At 43.4% G+C, this 21,686-nt stretch overlaps 1 protein-coding gene across 4 annotated transcripts in view; it reads right to left on the bottom strand.

Moving 5' to 3' along the window:
- The window catches only part of LOC139227816 (bridge-like lipid transfer protein family member 3A), a 181,259-nt gene that overhangs the window by 67,688 nt on the left and 91,885 nt on the right, over positions 1-21,686 (bottom strand). For all 4 annotated transcript variants that reach the window (XM_070858884.1, XM_070858882.1, XM_070858883.1 and 1 more), the window contains exons 6-10: positions 20,051-20,188; positions 18,376-18,546; positions 9,529-9,706; positions 7,541-7,627; positions 6,631-6,798 (exon numbers count right to left, since the gene is read on the bottom strand). In XM_070858884.1, coding sequence (XP_070714985.1) covers positions 6,631-6,798; positions 7,541-7,627; positions 9,529-9,706; positions 18,376-18,546; positions 20,051-20,188 — 742 coding nt within the window. The remainder of the gene's footprint in view (positions 1-6,630; positions 6,799-7,540; positions 7,628-9,528; positions 9,707-18,375; positions 18,547-20,050; positions 20,189-21,686) is intronic.

Genomic DNA, 21,686 nt, shown 5'->3' with positions numbered 1-21,686 from the left:
CTGTTCCAGAGCTTCACATGGATGCTCAAGACACTATTCACAGAAGAGCAGGGAATTCACTCTGTTGTAGTTAAATTGCTTCTTCAACCAACCTCAGTTAAAAATAGACTTGAACAGTTATCTTATTTGCTGGATGTTGCTGGCACAGAATGGTTGCTGTGGTTACTTACATAACAACCACTACTTGCAAAAAAATAATGTTACAAAATGTTAAGAGTATTTCTAATGCACTTTTCAGCTTCATCCACAACTTTAATGATGAAAATATAACTATTCGAAATCTAGTTTGTAATGCAAATTCCCTCCATTTGTGCAGCTACATTGTTCAGTTGCCAATCTTGCATTCAATATGCAATAGTGAAAGACATACTTTGATCAGTTTTAAATATAAATTATTCCGAAGTATTCATTAGCTGAATTTATACTCTTCATCAAAGTAAAGATGAATGATGTTTTTTTCCACATTTCCCATTTAGTGACGAGCACAAAGCTGGGTACAGTTGAAGGAAATGGAACTGTGGACTCATTTTACAGTTGTAGCAATCAACAGGAAATGCATCTTAGATATGGATTTTAGAAGTCTACATCCCCCCATAGATGTAGCAATTTAAATAGTCATGAAATATCAACTTCAACTTCTGAACGCTGAGAACAGCTAACAGATGCTACAGACTATGAAACAATTGTAGCACCAGGTTCACACTCACTCTACTGATAATCCTATTGACTGGTCAAGGGCCAGCATTATTTGCAGCCTTTAGGTTGCCTGTGTTCAATAACGTTCTCTCTTACAGGCTACAGGGAGGAGGGCAAGTGATAAGCTCAAAATCCAGGGAGGAAAAAAAATTAGTATTAGAAAGATTCAGAGCAAGGGTATAATTGTTTGCTTGGATGTGCATTTTGATAACCACTGCAAAGTTACATTACTTTAGAATCTTATTATGGAAAGAATACAGTGTGGTATGTATCACAAACTCCTAGTCATAGAAAATAAACAAATACATCAGCATGAGGTGATGCATTTTGGTAGGAAGAATGGATAAACAGAATACAAGCTAAATAGTACAATTTTAAAGGGAGTGCAAGAACAGAGACATAGAAAGATAGACATTTACAGCGTAGGAGGCGGGCATTTCGGCCCTTGGTCAACAGCCCTGAAGGTTACATATAAACCTATGAACAATGACGGAAAGGCAACGAGCACCCAGCCCAACCAGTCCGCCTCACACAACTGCGACACCACTGACTGAAACATTCTACACTCCACCCCAACTGGCAGAGGAGGACAAAGGGTTTAATTAGGAGGGGGAAAATAGAGTACGAGAGGAAGCTTGCTGGGAACATAAAAACTGACTGCAAAAGCTTCTATAAATATGTGAAGAGAAAAAGATTAATGAAGACTAATGCAGTCAGATTCAGGTGAATTTATAATGGGGAACAAAGAAATGGCAGACCAATTGAACAAATACTTTGGTTCTGTCTTCACGAAGGAAGACACAAATAACCTTCCAGAAATACTAGGGGACCGAGGGTCTAGCAAGGAGGAGGAACTGAAGGAAATCCTTATTAGTCAGGAAATTGTGTAAGGGAAATTGATGGTATTGAAGGCCGATAAATCCCTAGGGCCTGATAGTCTGCATCCCAGAGTACTTAAGTGGCCCTAGAAATAGTGGATGCATTGGTGATCATTTTCCAACAATCTATCGACTCTGAATCAGTTCCGATGGACAGGAGGGTAGCGAATGTAACACCACTTTTTAAAAAGAGAGAGAAAACTGTGAATTATAGATTGGTTAGTTTGACATCAGTATGGGAAAATGTTGGAATCCATTATTAAAGATGACACAGCAGCGCATTTGGAAAGCAGTGACAGGATTGGTCCAAGTCAGCATAGATTTATGAAAGGGAAATCATGCTTGACAAATCTTCTAGAATTTTTTTTGAGGATGTAACTAGTAGAGTGGACAAGGGAGAACCAGTGGATGTGGTGTATTTGGACTTTCAAAAGGCTTTTGACAAGGTCCCACACAAGAGATTGGTGTGCAAAATCAAAGCACATGGTATTAGGGGTAATGTATTGACGTGGATAGAGAACTGGTTGACAGACAGGAAGCAAAGAGTCGGGATAAACGGGTCCTTTTCAGAATGGCAGGCAGTGACTAGTAGGGTGCCGCAGGGCTCCGTGCTGGGACCCCAGCTATTTACAATATACATTAATGATTTAGATGAAGGCATTGAGTGTAATATCTCCAAGTTTGCAGATGACACTAAGCTGGGTGGCGGTGTGAGCTGTGAGCAGGATGCTAAGAGGCTGCAGGGTGACTTGGACAGGTTAGGTGAGTGGGCAAATGCATGGCAGATGCAGTATAATGTGGATAAATGTGAGGTTATCCACTTTATTGGCAAAAACATGAAGGCAGATTATCTGAATGGCAGATTAGGAAAAGGGGAGGTGCAACGAGACCTGGGTGTCATGGTACGTCAATCATTGAAAGTTGGCATGCAGGTACAACAGGCGGTGAAGGCGGCAAATGGCATGTTGGCCTTCATAGCTAGGGGGGATTGGAGTATAGGAGCAGGGAAGTCTTACTGCAGTTGTACAGGGCCTTAGTGAGGCCTCACCTGGAATAGTGTGTTCAGTTTTGGTCTCCTAATCTGAGGAAGGATGTTCTTGCTATTGAGGGAGTGCAGCGAAGGTTCACCAGATTCCCAGGATGGCAGGACTGACATATGAGGAGAGACTGGTTCGACTGGGCCTGTATTCACTGGAGTTTAGATGAATGAGAGCGTATCTCATAGAAACATAAAATTCTGACAGGACCGGACAGGTTAGATGCAGGAAGAATGTTCCCGATGTTGGGGAAGTCCAGAACCAGGGGTCACAGTCTAAGGATAAGGGGCAAGCCATTTAGGACCGAGGAGAAACTTCTTCACTCAGACAGTTGTTAACCTGTGGAATTCCCTACCGCAGAGAGTTGTTGATGCCAGTTCATTAGATATATTCAAGACGGAGTTAGATATGGCCCTTACGGCTAAAGGGATCAAGGAGTATGGAGAGAAAGCAGGAAAGGGGTACTGAGGTGAATGATCAGCCATGATCTTATTGAATGGTGGTGCAAGCTCTAAGGGCCGAATGGCCTACTCCTGCACCTATTTTCTACGTTTCTATGAGTCATGTGATCGCCTGGGAGAGGCAAAAAACAGATAAAAACCCAGGCCAATTTAGGGAGAAAAAATCTGGGAAAATTCCTCTCCGACCCATCCAGGCGATCGAAACTAGTCCAGGAGATCCCCCTGGCCGTATTAGATTCCCTGCAGTACTTACTATTATATCTGCCTGGGGGTGTTTGTGCACAAATCTTTGAAGGTGGCAGGACAGGTTAACAAAGCAGTTAAGCATATGGGATTCTGGGCTTTATAAATAGAGGCATAGAGTACAAAAGCCAGGAAGCTACACTAAACCTATATAAAACACTAGTTTGGCCCCAGATGGAATAGTGTGTCCAATTCTGGGCACCAGACTTTAGGAAGGATGTGAAGGCTTTGGAGAGGGTACTGAAGAGATGTACTGGAATGGTTCCAGGGAAAAGGGACTACAGTTACATGGATAGGCTAGAGAAGCTGGGGTTGTTCTCCTTAGAGCAGAGAAAATTAAGAGGAGATTTGATCGACATATTTGAAATCAGAAAGGGTTTAGATAGAGTAAATAAAAAGAGAAACTGTTTCCAATGGCTGAAGGGTTGAGAACCAGAGTGCATAGATTTAAGGTGACAAAAACATAAAAGCAGAATTAGGAGCAGGAGTATGCCATATGGCCCATTGAGCCTGCTCCGCCATTCAACAAGATCATGGCTGATCTTCGACCTGAACTCCACTTTGCCGCCCGATTTCCATATCCCTTGATTCCTCGAGTCCAAAAATCTATCGATCTCAACCTTGAATATATTCAGAGACTCAGCATCCACTGCCCTTTGGGATAGAGAATTCCAAAGATTCACAACCCTTTGTGTCGAAATTCCTCCTCATCTCAGTCTTAAATGGCTTTCCCCTTATCCTGGACTCTCCAAGCAGGGTAAACAACCTCTCAGCACCTACCCTGTCAATCTCCCTCAGAATCTTGTTTATTTCAATGAGATCACCTCTCATTCTTCAAAACTCCACATAATATAGGCCCATTCTATTCAATCTCTCCTCATAGGACAATCCTCTTATCCCACGAAGCAATCTAGTGAACATTTGTTACACCACCTCCAAGGCAAGTATATCTTTCCTCAGATAAGGAGACCAAAATTGTGCACAGACTTCCTTACTCTTGTACTCCAAACCTCTTGCAATAAAGGCATCATGCCATTTGCCTTCCTCATCATCAGAGGCAGTCGCTCGGAATCGAGGAAGACTTGCTTCCACACTAAAAATGAGTTCTTGGGTGATTGAACAGTCCAATACAGGAATTACAGTCTCTGTCACAGGTGGGACAGACAGTCATTGATGGAAAGGGTGGGTGGGACTGGTTTGCCGCACGCTCCTTCCGCTGCCTGTGCTTGCTTTCTGCATGCTCTCGGCGATGAGACTCGAGGTGCTCAGCGCCCTCCCAGATGCACTACCTCCACTTCAGGCGGTCTTTGGCCAGGGACCCCCAGGTGTCGGTGGGGATGTTGCATTTTATCAAGGAGGCTTTGAGGGTGTCCTTGAAACGTTTCTTCTGCCCACCTTGAGCTCACATGCTGTGCAGGAGTTCAGAGTAGGGCGCTTGCTTTGGGAGTCTTGTGTCAGGCATGCGAACAATGTGGCCTGCCCAGCAGAGCTGGTTGAGTGTGGTCAGTGCTTCGATGCTGGGAATATTGGCCTGGTCGAGGATGCTAATGTTGGTGCGTCTGTCCTCCCAGGGGATTTGCAGGATCTTGGAGACAATTTGCCTTCCTAATTGCATGCTAACTGTTTCCTGTACGAGGACACCTAAATCTATCTGAACATCAACATTTAATAGTTTCTCACCACTTAAATATTGTTTTTCTGTTCTTCCTACCAAAGTGAATAACCTCACATTATACTCCATCTGCCACTTTGTTCCCCACTCACGTAACCTGTCTATATCCCTTTACAGGTTCGTGTGTCATAGCTTACTTTCCCACCTAGCTTTGTATTGTCAACAAATTTGGATACATTATACTCGGTCCCTTCATCTAAGTCATTCATATAGATTGTAAATAGCGGAGGCCCAAGCACTGACCCTTGCAGCACCCCACTAAGTTACAGCCTGCCAATCTGAAAATGACCCGTTTAGCCCTACTCTGTTTCCTGTCTGTTAACCAATCCTCTATCCATGCTAATATAGTACCCCAACCCCATGAGCCCTTATCTTACGTAGCAACCTTTTATGTGGCACCTTATCGAATGTCTTTTGGAAATCCAAATACACTACATCCACTGGTTCCCCTTTATATACTCTGCTCGTAACATCAAAAAACTCTAATTTGTCAAACTCAATTTTCCCTTCATAAAACCATATTGACTCTGCCTAATCAAATTATGATTTTCTAAGTGCCCACTTCCTTAATAATGGATTCCATCACTTTCTCGACAACTGAGTCAGGATAACTGGCCCGTGGTTCCCCGTTTTCTCTCTTCCCTCCTTTCTTGAATAGCAGGGTTACATTTGCTTCCTTCCAATCCGCTGGGACCATTCTAAAATCTAGGGAATTTTGGAAGAATTGTTGATTGGCAAAACAACCAGAGACGACACGAGATATGTGCGCTCCTCTAATTCTGCCCTCTTGTGCATCCCGGATTATAATCGCTCAACCATCGGTAGCCGTGCCTTCTGGTGCCTAGGTCCTAAGCTCTGGAATTCCTGTCCTAAAGCTCTCCGCCTCTCTACCTCCTTTTAAGACGCTCCTCAAAATCTACCTCTTCGACCAAGCTATTTGCCCTAATTTCTCCTTAGGTGGCTCAGTGTTAAATAATACTCCTGAGAAGCGCCCTGAGACGTTTTACTACATTAAAGATGCTATATAAATATAAATTGCTGTTCTAACGCATTAAAAATGTTCATATAGCGCTTAAAAGATATGGGCTTTCATCCATGAAATAATCTTTAAACCTCCAGTTTCTGAATAAGGTTGCTAAACTCATTTCTTTTGTAGATTTCTTTTGCACAAGTAACACAAGAAATAGGAGCAGGAGGCCATACGGCCCCTTGAGCCTGCTCCGCCATTCAATAAGATCATAGCTGATCTTCTATTTTTTTATCTTCTATATTTTCCAAGTATAGCTTGCATCTACACTGTGTAGGGCACGTTTTGTTTTCACTAAATTTGAACGTGCTTTTCCAGGGGATCATGAGGCCCAAAAAAGTGGTCAAGTAAGCCATTGATGCATGCCAGGAAAGAGATTATAAGGCTAAAACTGGGCTTTGAAAACCAGAGCAAAACCTCAGATTTCTCCACAACCCTCCAGTGTCTATTAAATTGAAAAGTATGGATTTATAAAACCTGAAAAAGGAATTTTTAAGATCATTACTAATGTTTACTTTTGTATAACACATTTTTAGAATATAACATTTTTCTTCCAAAAACTTAGCTAAGCCCATTTCGGGAGTTCGATTTAAGAAATCCAGCTACAAAAACACACCTTTTCTTTTGCCGGAAGATTCTATTGTTGGAGATTTTACAACTGTTGTGTCCTCATGCTGTATTATTGTTTGCACTTTGGATTGAAACTCTTGCAGCAGGTCTTGGGCCCAGCGTGATCTGGCTTCCATTGCTTCACAGTGTCTAACCCAGTGTTTGCAGCTATCATCTGTAAGACGAGTCATTCAGAGCATCATTAATTAATAGTAACTTATTACTGAATAAAAGTCTGAAAGCCCCTTGGGCAGCTCCCAACATATCACAACCTAATCCCCATGATGACATCATCTTAGAGCGGCATCAACTGCAGTGACGAGTCTGACCAGCGCGTGAAGCCTCATCTACAATCAGTACCATAACGAAGCTGGTTTTGATGCTGAAGCTCCTTGAACCATGAGTGGCCAAACTGAGCCTACGTGGCCACTTGGCTCTGGCAATCTGGTCCTCAAAGTCCAGGTAATTCGGTTGTGTGCGCGCTAATATTCCTCATTTTCTGATTTGTCCAGTTCTAATTTTATCGGTCTGAGGGCTTGGAATGGGGTTGGTCTTAGCATGGTTGCTTCACTCGGATATATTCTACATCAGAACAAGGTGTTGCGTTAGTATCAGCAACCATGGATATTTTCAAATTAATGGGAACATTAATATAAGTTGTACACGTGCCCCCTGCTCAAGGGGCTATGCAGCCAGCAAAAACTAAAAGCTGGCCCACCTCCTACCTTAAACAATAACAAACCAAAGACTTCAACACTAATTTATTCAAAGTTTCTTAATTTTTCTCCCCATTTTTGAGGTTTCCTCCTGCTGCTACTTTTCCTGGATTGTAAGTTTATAGCTCAAGAGGCAGATTGTGAAGTATTTAACCATTTCCATTATTAGTCTTGTTCTTTGAGCTAACAGAACTCACTCACTTGCCCAATGGAAGGGGTAGTAATCCAGACTCAAATTTCTGAATGTTAACTGTATAGCTCCTCCAGCTACTCGATGTTTGGATCCTCCTACACAAAAAAATAAAGGCAACACGTTACAGATCGAACTGTGGCAGGGATCCGAGAGGTAGCTTGTATTTCCAGCATTTGCAGTTTTTCCTTTTTATCTCATACATTTGCTTACAACCACTCATTCCCCTCTTGGACTACACTTTGAGGCAGAAAACCATAGCTCTCAGGAATTGAAAAATATCTTTGGCCAAAATAAGGGATTTAAAAATATTCATTCATGGGATATGGTCGTCGCTGGCAAGGCCAGCATTTATTGCCCATCCCTAATTGCCCTTGAGAAAGTGGTGGCGAGCCGCCTTCTTGAACCGCTGTCATCCTTGTGGTGAAGGTACTACCACAGTGCTGTTAGGAAGGGAGTTCCAGGATTTTGACCCAGTGACGATAAAGGAATGGCCAATATATTTCCAAGTCAGGATGGTGTACAACTTGGAAGGGAACTTGCAGGTGATGGGGTTCCCATGCGCCTGCTGCCCTTTTTCTTCTAGATGGTAGAGGTTGCGGGTTTGGGAGGTGCTGCCGATGAAGCCTTGGCGAGTTGCTGGAGTGTATCTTGTAGATGGTACACACTGCAGCCACAGTACGTTGGTGGTGGAGGGAGAGAATGATTAATGTGGTGGATGGGGTGGGAATCAAGTGGGCTGCTTTGTCCTGGATAGTTTCGAGCTTCTTGAATGTTGTTGGAGCTGCACTCATCCAGGGAAGGGGAGAGTATTCCATCACACTCCTGACTTGTGTCTTGTAGATGGTGGAAAGGCTTTGGGGAATGAGGTGAGATACTCGCCAGAGTACCCAGCCTCTGACCTGCTCTTGTAGCCACAGTATTTATGTGGCTGGTCCAGTTAAGTTTCTCGTCAATGGTAACCCTCAGGATGTTGATGGTGGGGGGTTCGGCGATTGTAATGCCGTTGAATATTAAGGGGCTGTAGTTAGACTCTTGTTTATTGCAGTTAGTTATTGCCTGGCACTTATGTGGCATGAATGTTATTTGCCACTTATCAGCCCAAGCCTGAATGTCATCCAGGTCTTGCTGCATGCGGACATGGACTGCTTCATTATGAGGTGTTGTAAATGGAACTGAACACTGCAATCATCAGCGAACATCCCCACTTCTAACCTTATGATGGAGGAAAGGTCATTGATGAAGCAGCTGAAGATGGTTGGGCCGAAGACACGCCCTGAGGAACTCCTGCAGCCATGTCCTGGGGCTGAGTTGATTGTCCTCCAACAACCACAACCATCTTCCTTTGTGCTCGGTATGACTCCAGCCAGTGGAGTCTTTTCCCCGATTCCCATCGACTTCAATTTTACTAGGGCTTCTTGATGCCACACTCCGTCAAATGCTGCCTTGATGTCAAGGGCAGTCACTCTCACCTCATCTGTGGAATTCAGCTCTTTTATCCATGTTTGGATCAAGGCTGTAATGAGGCCTGGAGCGGAGTGATCCTGGTGGAACCCAAACTGAGCATTGGTGAATAAGTGCCGCTTGATAGCACTGTCAATGACACCTTCCATCACTTTGTTGATGATTGAGAGTAGGCTGATGGGGCGGTAATTGGCTGGATTGGATTTGTCCTGCTTTTTGTGGACAAGACATGCCTGGGTAGTTTTCCACATCATCAGGTAGATGCCAGTGTTGTAGCTGTACTGGAACAGCCTTCATCTGTACCCTTCATCCTCCTGAATGCAACACTTCATAGTACTTCCACAACAGTATCAAGCACTATAGATTTACTTTAGTGTTTTGCATTCTTGGATGCAAACCTGCTCTCCCCTGCCAAACCTCAATCGCTGTAAATAGCTATATCATTTTACTTGCATCCTCAGAATAACCTTTGGTGTGCACAAATTATAATGAATTACAAACTTGGTCAGTTGCAGACATCATTCACTACCAGTACCTTGTTCTACTGAGATACCATCGTCACAAATATGCAAGTCCAGGCGTGAGATATGACTGTGATAGGAAGATTCTTTCACATCGTACATTTCAAAGTACTGGCTAATGCTGTTCGAACTGTTGCTTGAGGAGGCTGGTTGTGTTCGTGACTGATGGGTACTAGGCGTTGATCCACTTGCCTGTAAAAGATGGCATTCACAACAAAGGTAATTTGTGACAGTAAAGTCAAGTTCCAGGCAAATGCCAGTGAAATTCAAGTATAACCAGACTGTACAACAGCTTAAATTGTAGTAACTCAACTGCTTTACTTCAGACCGACTATAAAACTCAGTGAAAAGTAGCATCACAATGAATAGCATTTTTTCCTATGTATATACACAGTAACTCGCTTATTAGCTGCTGTCTTGTGTATTGCATACATAGGATAAACACATTGACAGCAAATTTTGGGCCAAAGTAACGACGAGGCTAATAGTGCTCACTCTTTCTTATGCACAAATGCCACTGCAACTTCCGGCGAAGCCAGATGGGCGATGAACGCAGAAACCGAAAAGTTGCTTTGAGATGTGTCACTCGACCTTTAGCTTCGCGAAAATGGCATCTCGCTGTCTGGCTCCCCATTCAAATGCATTGATCTCTTAAGTTCCTGTACTTGCACTGTAGATACAACTAACGCACGACTGAAAGTTAAATCATTTCAAATTAGAGCACCATTTTAATGTTATATTTATTAATTGCTGCCAATCAACCTCTGGCATTGAAAATTAACCAGCACAAGTCTCATTCCTTCAGGTTTTAATTGTTCGAGTTTTTTTTTTAAAAAACATAAAATTATTTACTTTCTTTCTCTTTCTCAAGCCAATCTTTCTTTCCCTCTCTTTCTGTAATTCTTTGCCATGTAATTCACCATTCTAACTTACAATTCCTTCTCAATCTTTGCACTGATAATTTCATCTGAAATTAATCCGGCTCGTTGATGCACACAGATGCACTGTAGAGGGTACCGTGCTGCTTCCATTTCCCACTTCCAGCAACTTGCAGCGCAAAATGTTGGTCCAGAATTTGCAGCAGGTAATGACGGCAAACCAAAAGTGTTCACTGTAATTACCTGTGAAACCAGCGCACTGAATTTTAAAAAAGTGTTTAACTTTCTAATAATCGTTCAGTCATTACTGCTGCGACAATTCAATCTATGAGAATTCTGTGGGGTCAATGCCAAGTCAAGCCGGTAGATTCTACGTTTGGGCAATAGTAAAAGTGGACATTGGAGTCAGGCTAACACCATTGATTTCAAGAGGTGCTGTGTATATATTGCTGCGGTGGGCTGAAGGCCAAAGTGCTGGTCCTTTTTTTTTAATAGCTAGCGGTTGTGGACAAACAATATGAAACACAGTGTCGTTAGTTTAGTATTTTCTTTATAGACAGGAAGTGAAGCAAAGTCCTGTGGAATTAGTGAGTTTTGATTACAACCAATATTCCATTTGTTGGAAGTGCTGTTAAATAAAGAAGCCTAACATAAGAACATAAGAATTAGGAACAGGAGTAGGCCATCTAGCCCCTCGAGCCTGCTCCGCCATTCAACAAGATCATGGCTGATCTGGCCGTGGACTCAGCTCCACTTATCCGCCCGCTCCCCATAACCCTCAATTCCCTTTTTGGTTAAAAATCTATCTATCTGTGATTTGAATACATTCAATGAGCTAGCCTCAACTGCTTCCTTGGGCAGAGAATTCCACAGATTCACAACCCTCTAAAAGAAGAAATTCCTTCTCAACTCAGTTTTAAATTGGCTCCCCCTTATTTTGAGGCTGTGCCCCCTAGTTCTAGTCTCCCTGACAAGTAGAAACAACCTCTCTGCCTCTATCTTGTCTATCCCTTTCATGATTTTAAATGTTTCTATAAGATCACCCCTCATCCTTCTGAACTCCAACGAGTAAAGACCCAGTCTACTCAATCTATCATCATAAGGTAACCCCCCCTCATCTCCGGAATCAGCCTAGTGAATCGTCTCTGTACCCCCTCCAAAGCTAGTATATCCTTCCTTAAGAAAGGTGACCAAAACTGCACGCAGTACTCCAGGTGCGGCCTCACCAATACCCTATACAGTTGCAGCAGGACCTCCCTTCTTTTGTACTCCATCCCTCTCGCAATGAAGGCCAACATTCCATTCGCCTTCCTGATTACCTGCTGCACCTGCAAACTAACTTTTTTTGGGATTCATGCACAAGGATTGGCACCGTTTAATGTTTTATGTTTTGCAGGTGAACTCCAAAAAGAGTTTCATGCACAAGGACCCCCAGGTCCCTCTGCACCGCAGCATGTTGTAATTTCTCCCCATTCAAATAATATTCCCTTTTACTGTTTTTTTTTCCCCCCCCAAGGTGGATGACCTCACATTTTCCGACATTGTATTCCATCTGCCAAACCTTAGCCCATTCGCTTAACCTATCTAAATCTCTTTGCAGCCTCTCTGTGTCCTCTACACAACCCGCTTTCCCACTAACCTTTGTGTCATCTGCAAATTTTGTTGCACTACACTCTGTCCCTTCTTCCAGGTCATCTATGTATATTGTAAACAGTTGTGATCCCAGCACCGATCCCTGTGGTACACCACTAACCACCGATTTCCAACCCGAAAAGGACCCATTTATCCCGATTCTCTGCTTTCTGTTAGCCAGCCAATTCTCGATCCATGCCAATACATTTCCACTGACTCCGCGTACCTTTATCTTCTGCAGTAACCTTTTGTGTGGCACCTTATCGAATGCCTTTTGGAAATCTAAATACACCACATCCATCGGTACACCTCTATCCACCATGCTCATTATATCCTCAAAGAATTCCAGTAAATTAGTTACACATGATTTCCCCTTCATGAATCCATGTTGCGTCTGCTTGATTGCACTATTCCTATCTAGATGTCCCGCTATTTCTTCCTTAATGATAGCTTCAAGCATTTTCCCCATTACAGATGTTAAACTAACCGGCCTATAGTTTGCTGCCTTTTGTCTGCCCCCTTTTTTAAACAGAGGCGTTACATTAGCTGCTTTCCAATCCGCTGGTACCTCCCCAGAGTCCAGAGAATTTTGGTAGATTATAACGAATGCATCTGCTGTAACTTCCGCCATCTCGTTTAATACCCTGGGATGCATTTCATCAGGACCAGGGGACTTGTCTACCTTGAGTCCCATTAGCCTGTCCAGCACTACCCCCCTAGTGATAGTGATTGTCTCAAGATCCTCCCTTCCCACACTCCCGTGACCAGCAATTTTTGGCATGGTTTTTGTGTCTTCCACTGTGAAGACAGAAGCAAAATAACTGTTTAAGGTCTCAGCCATTTCCACATTTCCCATTATTAAATCCCCCTTCTCATCTTCTAAGGGACCAACATTTACTTTAGTCACACTTTTCCGTTTTATATATCGGTAAAAGCTTTTACTGTCTGTTTTTATGTTTTGCGCAAGTTTACTTTTGTAATCTAGCTTTCCTTTCTTTATTGCTTTCTTAGTCATTCTTTGCTGTCGTTTAAAATTTTCCCACTAACCTTGGCCACCTTATACGCATCGGTTTTTAATTTGATACTCTCCTTTATTTCCTTGGTTATCCACAGCTGGTTATCCCTTCTCTGACCACCCTTCTTTTTCACTGGAATATATTTTTGTTGAGCACTATGAAAGAGCTGCTTAAAAGTCCTCCACTGTTCCTCAATTGTGCCACCATTTAGTGTGTTCCCAGTCTACTTTAGCTAACTCTGCCCTAATCCCACTGTAGTCCCCTTTGTTTAAGCATAGCATGCTCGTTTGAGACACTACTTCCTCACCCTCAATCTGTATTACAAATTCAACCATACTGTGATCACTCATTCTGAGAGGATCTTTTACTAGGAGATCATTTACTATTCCTGACTCATTACACAGATCTAAGATAGCTTGCTCCCTTGTAGGTTCTAAGAAACAATCCCGTATGCATTCTATGAATTCCTCCTCAAGACTACCCCGTGCGATTTAATCTGACCAATCGATATGTAGGTTAAAATCCCCCATGATTACTGCCGTTCCTTTTTCACATGCCTCCATTATTTCCTTGATTATTGTCCGCCCCACCGTGAAGTTATTATTTGGGGGCCTATAAACTACGCCCACCAGTGACTTTTTCCCCTTACTATCTCTAATCTCCATCCACAATGATTCAACATTTTGTTCATTAGAGCCAATATCGTCTCTCACAACTGCCTTGATATCATCCTTTATTAACAGAGCTACCCCACCTCCTTTCCCTTCTTGTCTATCTTTCCGAATTGTCAGATACCCCTGTATGTTTAATTCCCAGTCTTGGCCACCCTGCAACCACGTTTCACTAATGGGCACCAAATCATACCCATTTGTAATGATTTGTGCCGTCAACTCATTTACTTTGTTTCGAATGCTGCGTGCGTTTAGGTAAAGTGTTTTAATACTAGTTTTTAAACCATGATTTTTAGTTTTGACCCCTCCTGCAGCCCCTTTATATTCATACATATTGTTCCTTCCCATCACCTTGTGGTTTACACTTACCCCAGTGCTACTCTGCTCTGTTGTCTCCTGCCTTTTGCATCCTTTCTTGGGGTTCTGTTCATCTGAGCTCTCACCCACTCGAACTAGCTCAGAGCCCTCTCCTGGGTTCCCACCCCCCTGCCAAACTGTACTATCAAAACCACCTGCGAGAACATTGGTCCCGTCTCTGTTGAGGTGTAACCTGTCTGATTTGTACAGGTCCCACCTACCCCAGAAGCGGTCCCAATTGTTCAGGAAACTAAAGCCCTCCCTCCGACACCAATGCCCCAGCCACGTATTTATCTGACTAGCCTTCCTATTTCTACCCTCACTAGTACATGGCACTGGCAGTAATCCCGAGATTACCACCTTTGAGTTCCTGGCTTTCAATCTTACTCCTAGCTCCCTAAACTCAGCTTTCAGGACCTCACTCCTCTTTCTACCTATGTCACTGGTACCAATGTGGACCACAACCACTGGCTGTTCCCCTTCCCTCGCCAGAATGCCCTGCAGTCGCTCAGTGACATCATTGATCCTTGCACCACGGAGGCAACACACCATCCTGATGTCACTTTTGCTGCCGCAGAAGCGCCCATCTGCTCCCCTAACTATTGAATCTCCTATCACTATAGCCCTTCACGTCTTCTTCCTCCCCCCTTGTGCAGCTGAGCCACCCACGGTACTGTGGACTTGGCCCTGGCTGCACTCACCAGAGGCATCACCGCCCTCGCCAGTAGTCAGAATAGAGTATCGGGTGGAGAGCGGGATAGCCTCAGGGGACTCCTGCACTACCTGCCTCGCCATACTCTTGTGTGCGATTCATAGGTGGCCTTGTATCACTAAACGCTCACTCTGTTTGTCTTTAGAGATTGAAGAGATATGCAAAAGACCCAAAACTACAGGTTTGGGTCACAAAAGGGCACTATTGTTATATTCCCATGTTACATAATTGTGCAAGTAGATTTTAGCCAGCAAATTAAGGTGCTCAGTCAGACACTGAACCCAAGAATATATCCACAGCAGACCCAAATTCTCAGTATTGCCAACTCCCGTGATTCCATCGCAAGAGATATGACTTCGGAGTGAAATAAAGCATCACTTGCTATATCGCAGCGGAAGGCCTAAATCTTGTGATTTTTTTTTGGGGGGGGGGCGGGGGGAGGGAAAACAATACTGATTTGCTCATGTGTGAAAAAATACCAGGTTCAGAGGGCTTTTCATAACATCCAGTGGGTTCCTCCTCACTCCACCGTGGTTCCTGTTGCGTCGACTGACTAACCATGGGCACCTTCCTTCTCCTTCTCGCGAAAGACGAAAGATCTCGTGATACCTTGCGTCTCGAGGGTTTGCCGTGGTAACGGAGAGGCAGCACGAACTGGCTGGAGTACAAGGTGGGAGAATGAAGGAGCAGAAAATGGGAGCAGGGCCGGCCGGAAGGCACTGACCTCCAGAAGCACTGAACCAAATGTACAGAACCATTTGATCATCAACCCACAGATGGTGCATCAGCACAGCCTGTGGAGATTACCATTTTCCCTTTGTTCCTGGGGTGAACAAACTGGACTGGAAGTAGGCGAGAGCAGAATGAGCACAAGTTTGACCAAAGCTATATAATGTTACAAAAGAAACCCACTGCCAAGATCAGGAACCCAGGGCGGAGGCGATGATTATTCCAGCTCACTGTATTGCTGTGTGCACACTTTTCTTTAGGAGTGGAGTGCTCTGAGTATTACAGGTCAGTCTGACCGTAGCAACTTTTACAAGACTGACTCCATGGAGATAGTTTGTGTACTCCAGAAAGCCAGGGCCCCAAGTGGTGCACTTGAGCACAAAAAAAAATAATCTAGGCTGACACTCTAGAGCAGTAGAGAGTGCTGCACTGTCGGAAGTACCATCTTTTGGATGAGACGTTAAACCGAGGCCCGTCTGCTCTCAGGTGGATGTAAAAGATCCCATGGCACTATTTTGAAGAAGAGCAGGGGAGATCCCCGGTTTCCAGGACAATATTTATCCCTCAATTAACATAAAAACAGATTATCTGGTCATTATTAAATGGCTGTTTGAGAGAGTTTGCTGTCCACAAATTGGCCCGTTGCATTTCCTACAAGTGTCTACACTTCAAAAAAGTACTTCATTGGCTGGAAGGCACTTTGGGACATCCAGTGGTTGGAAAAGGTGCTATACAAATACAAGGCTTTCTTTTCGTACTGCCCCCTTCAAGAAACTGTGTCCCTACAACCGGCCTCAGTCCTAGGTCCCGTTAGACACCAATTCCACAAAGCACATTTAAGATAGGAACTGGAAAAGAAATCATTCGCCATGCATTACATTAAAAGGAATGTTACTGTTTTTCATCATAAGCAGTCCCTCGGAATCGAGGAAGACTTGCTTCCACTCTTAAAAATGAGTCCTTAGGTGGCTGAACAGTCCAATACGAGAACCACAATCCCCACCACAGGTAGGACGGATAGTCGTTGAGGGAAAGGGTGGATGGGACTGGTTTGCCACAATCTCTTTCCGCTGCCTGCGCTTGGCGATGAGACTCGAGGTGCTCAGCGCCCTCACGGATGCACTTCCGCCACTTAGGGCGGTCTTTGGCCAAGGACTCCCAGGTGTCAGTGGGGACGTCACATTTTGTCAAGGAGGCTTTGAGGGTGTCCTTGTAACATTTCCTCTGCCCACCTTTGGCTAGTTTGCCATGAAGGAGCTCCAAGTAGAGCGCTTGCTTTGGGAGTCTCGTGTCCGGCATGCAAACAATGTGACCTGCCCAGCGGAGCTGATCAAGTGTGGTCAGTGTGTCAATGCTGGGAATATTGGCCTGGTCGAGGACGCTAACGTTGGTGCACCTGTCCTCCCAGAGGATTTGCAGGATCCTGGAGACATCGTTGGGGGCATTTCTCCAGCGACTTGGTGTCTACTGTACATGTTCCATGTCTCTGAGCTGTACAGGAGGGCGGGTATTACTTCTGTTTTTATACATACACTGTACATCACAGCACGGAGTATCTAACTCTGCATTGTGTGCCGTTTGTCACGCCATTTTAACTTCTGTGGATCCAAATCTTCAGAAAAACTGAACAACTTGGCTTTCATGAAGATTTGGAGCCAAAGGTTAAAGTGGCGTGACAAAAAATACAAAAGAGAAGGCGGAGCGGTGACCTGATAGAGGTCTTTAAAGTTATGGAGGGTTTTGATAGGGTAGATGTAGAGAAGATGCTTTTATGTTCCGGTAAGAGCAACGGTTGAAAGCGAAGCAAAGCAAGTGAGACGACAGCGGTACCACCGATCCACCTACTCCTATTTATGGTCATGTTACGTCAGTAAATCAGTTAGTGACAATCGATTGCGCTGCCTGTCCGGGAGCAAAGGTCAGCGAGGTGTCGGGTTGGGGGAAAAAAAATAGTAACTCATGATTTCTATACCAAATTTCTAATAGTTTGTCTCCTGATTTATGAGGCAGTGGGGTTGGCAATACTACATTGACAGCCTGACTGCAAAAAAAATTACTCATCAAGTGTTCCAGCTCGTAAACATTAAAGGTGACAATGCTGAACACCATCTGAATCATATTCTGCAATTAATTACAATGCACGTTAACACTTCATGTTTACTGCAATTCTATTTCCAGAGCAATATCCTGTACAGATCGTCCAGTGATAGCACAGCCTGAATGAAGCCTTTGGGTATTGCAATTTAATCTAGTTAACATTTGAGGTGTACAGTACCATATTAACATTTTGCTTCCAGGGTACTCCAAAATGCCTGCATAAAAGTAACAGTTTTAATGAGCTATTCTAAAAATAGTAAGACACACACAATTATAGTCCAGAGAGCTGCAAACAGCTCACAAATGACTTCAGTTATTAGCCATCCTGTGCCCACTCTCTGAGTAAACAAACTGATGAAATAAATCAATTCTGCTTCAGCAAAGCCATCACAAGTTCAACCCAAATCCACCAGATCAGTTGGAACAAGTATGGCAATGGTCAACCCAAGAGTGTATCACAAATGTTTCAGTCTTAATACATGGATCCTTAACCCAGCCTCCGTAATAACACCAAACAGGAAATGCAGCACAAGGTCCTCATACCTTGGAGGGCATCTGGAAGACAAAATCTGACTTCTATCAACACTGATCAAATCACACACTGGTCAAATAAAACCCAATTTTAAACAAAAAAAAGCAAAAGAAAATTAAAAAAAATGTTGATAAAGTCTGGATTTACTACAACTGAAAAACCTGCATCATAACATATTTCTCAGTTGTTACTTAGAAAATTAAACTGATCAAGCTGCTGAATCTCATTTGCACTAACCCCTGCAGTGTCTGGAGCCATTCTCTTCCGCTGCTTGGCTGAATTCTCCATGGCCTCGCTGAGCGACTGTGCATATTCAATCATTGCTTTCAGTTGGGAGTCCGTTAGAACCCACAGCAAGTCATCCAACAGGAACATTAGCTTTGAGCCAACCACATTGCAGTCTTTCACCTAGTATAAAACAAATGTTAATTTTTCCACACTTTTTTAAAAAAAGAAGAATAATCTTTCATTTCATTTCCCCACACATGAAGATTTTACATAGCAATGTAGTAAAAACCCAATGATGGTTTTCATATGAGAAAATAGGTTTTGAAAGATTTTCCCTCTTGGAGTTCCATCCTTCTGCTTCCAAGGAGCCTTTATATTCTTGCATAGTTTTGACTAGTAGAAGAGTACTTACACAAATGTGATGCTATATTACTGCCCATATCCTAACTCGCACCAAGTCCCATTCACCCATCACCTTTGTGCTCGCTGACTATGTTGGCTCCCAGTCGAGCAATTCTCATCCTGGTTTTCAAATCCCTCCATGGTCTTACTCCTCCCCATCTCTGTAACCTCTTCCAGCCCTCCAACACTCAGATCACTGTGTTCCTCCAATTCTGGCCTCTTGCGCATCTCCGATTTTAATCGCTCCACCATTGCCCGTGCCTATAGATGCCTAGACCTCAAGTTCAAGAATTCCCTCCCTAAATCTCTCTCCTCTAAGATGCTCCTTAAAAACTACCTCTTTGACCAAACTTTTAGTTATCTGTCCTAATACCACCTTATGTGGCTTGGTGTCAAATTTTGTTTAATAACGCTCTTGAAATACCTTGGGACTTTTACTATGTTAAAAGGTGCTATATAAATGCAACTAGTTGTTGTTGCTGCTGCAGTGCATTGCTAATTAGTCCCCAAAAAGGGCACATTTGCTGGAAGATATGGATGTGATCGTTCTTGTTATTCAAGTGCTGACATCCCAGCAGCGGCCTGGTGAACTCCATCACACGATAAATTAACATCTTTCATGGTTAATAACAGAACCTATACAGTTAAATTGATAAGTCAGTCAGGGACATGTGTACATCAAGACTGCCGGTGCTTCTCCCTCTGGCTGGAGTTTTGCTCCATAAAGGATGCAGCTAAAATGCAACAGGACAGGTATGGCAAATTGGACTCGACTGCTGATAAACGGTGATGCACTTTTATGCTCATTTAAAGCAAGATGGTATAGAACAAGACTCCTCGAAAGATAGTGAAATATTGCTGTGTGGACTAGCTGACAAACTGGAGCAAATGTAAAAGCACCCCACTCCATGACAGAAGAACATAGGAGCAGGAGTAGGTCATACGGTCTCTTGAGCATGCTCCGCCATTCAATATCCTGGCTGATCATCAATCTCAACTCCACTTTCCCACCCAATCTCCAGATCCCTGAATTCCCCTCGACTCCAAAAATCTATTTATACGAACATATGAAGCAGGACTTAATTGATTGCTTCGCTAGAGGAATCTTACATAAAATGCCTGCTCCCTGGCTGCATGCAACCAGCACTTGGAAAACTTAAGACTGATGTCCTTTTGTAATATTTAACACCAGGCACAATTCAGTGGAATATGTTCATTGTTAACTAGTGACTATACATTTGCATAACCAATAAAAGTATGAAGGTTGGTGGTCTGTACGTACCCTTCTCTTAAGTACAAGTTTGATTTTTGACTGGTTGGTGATCAGTCTCAGTGGCGTACTGATAATGTTCTGATCACCTGGAATGGCATCAGCTTCAATACGGAGTGTCTGCCAGTTTATTTCCTTAAAAGTCAAAACCTGTCAAAAATAAATTTTCAGAATTCAAATTATAAAGCTCTCAAACTAAAAAAGCTCTGCAATTCACTGTTGTCGCCGCTACTTTATTTGTTTTTCTATTTGCGACATGAATGAAACACATTGTGCGTGAATGTGGCTTATCACAATCTGTGCAGCAAGTATTGATAACAATGATGCAGACCCAGATATTCAGTAAACCAAAGTTTGCATTAGGTTGGGGCCAAGGGAGCAGAAAGAAAGCTTTGTATATAGCAATTGGTTATGCTGTTGAGATATTGAACAGACTTCCAGCCCAAAGTCATAACTTGGGGAAACCACTGGAGAGGTGTGAGGTGGAAAGGAAGAACTGAAATCAAAGTACCAGATAATCCAAACAGAATTTCTAATTTCTGTGGCCTGGTATAAATATGGTTTCAAGAACGATGAAATGTTTTGTTTAATATTAAGCTAATCTGTATGGCTATCTGGTAGGGTTTCGCTTCATGGCTCAGTGAGTCAATTAACTATTTTGAAGGGGTGGTAGGGGGTTACTTAGCCATCAAAATGGAAGAAGATTGCAGGAGCTGTACAGATTCATCAGTTGAGGGGAGAATGGGATGTCATGATCAGCCCAAATTTCCTTGGCTGGTCAATGTTAACGTCTTCCAGGGCCCATCTACATGCACACTACTCTGCCCCCGCCTCTGGCATAACATCATAAGAAATAGAAGCAGGAGTAAGCCATATGGCCCCTCGAGCCTGCTCTGCCATTTAATACGATCGTGGCCTCAGGTCCACTTCTCTGCCCGCTCCCCATAACCCCTTATTCCATACACAGGGATGGATGATGGGGGAAAGTCTGGGACATTTGCTGAAATATATGATTTGGTGAGTATAACTATGTTAAGTTACTAGTCTCCAACTTGAACACCAGTCCCCAGATGTCAGTGAGAAAGATTCTACAGGGTCAAATGGGATTGTGCCAAGATGTTTGGGTTGTTGTTGATAGGCCCATCTGATTTTTCCTTATATTTTTTAAATGTGTCTTATTAGTCTACTTCAGAGGACAGCAACATAGATTTAAAGGAATTGTTAGAAGATTTAGAGGGGATTGAAGTGGAAATTTCTTCACCCAGAGGATGCGGGGGCAGGGGGGGGGGGGGGGGGGCCTGAAACTCACTGTCTGAAAGGGTGGAAGAGGCAGAAGCCCTCATCTCATTTAAAAAGTACTTGGATGTGCATTTGAAGTGCTGTAACCTACAAGGCTACGGACCTAGAGCTGAAAAGTGGTAATAGGCTGGATAGCTCTTTGTTGGCCAGTGTGGACATGATGGGCCGAAGTGGCCTCCTCTCATGCTGTAAATTTCTATAATTCTATGATAACAGTCAACCATGTATTGTTGGATGAAAATCATGCATCTCTCAGAAGTCATGAACCATTTGTTTTCACAACAATCCGTTCATTTTTATGGCACAAGCACACAAATTAATCTGGGTTGCGAGTACAGTATTACTACAT

The sequence above is a fragment of the Pristiophorus japonicus genome, chromosome 17, assembly GCF_044704955.1.
Source record: "Pristiophorus japonicus isolate sPriJap1 chromosome 17, sPriJap1.hap1, whole genome shotgun sequence".
In the NCBI taxonomy this organism is placed as follows: domain Eukaryota; kingdom Metazoa; phylum Chordata; class Chondrichthyes; family Pristiophoridae; genus Pristiophorus; species Pristiophorus japonicus.
The sequence above is the reverse complement of the archived record's forward strand: the minus strand, read 5'-3'. Positions and strand labels throughout refer to the sequence as shown.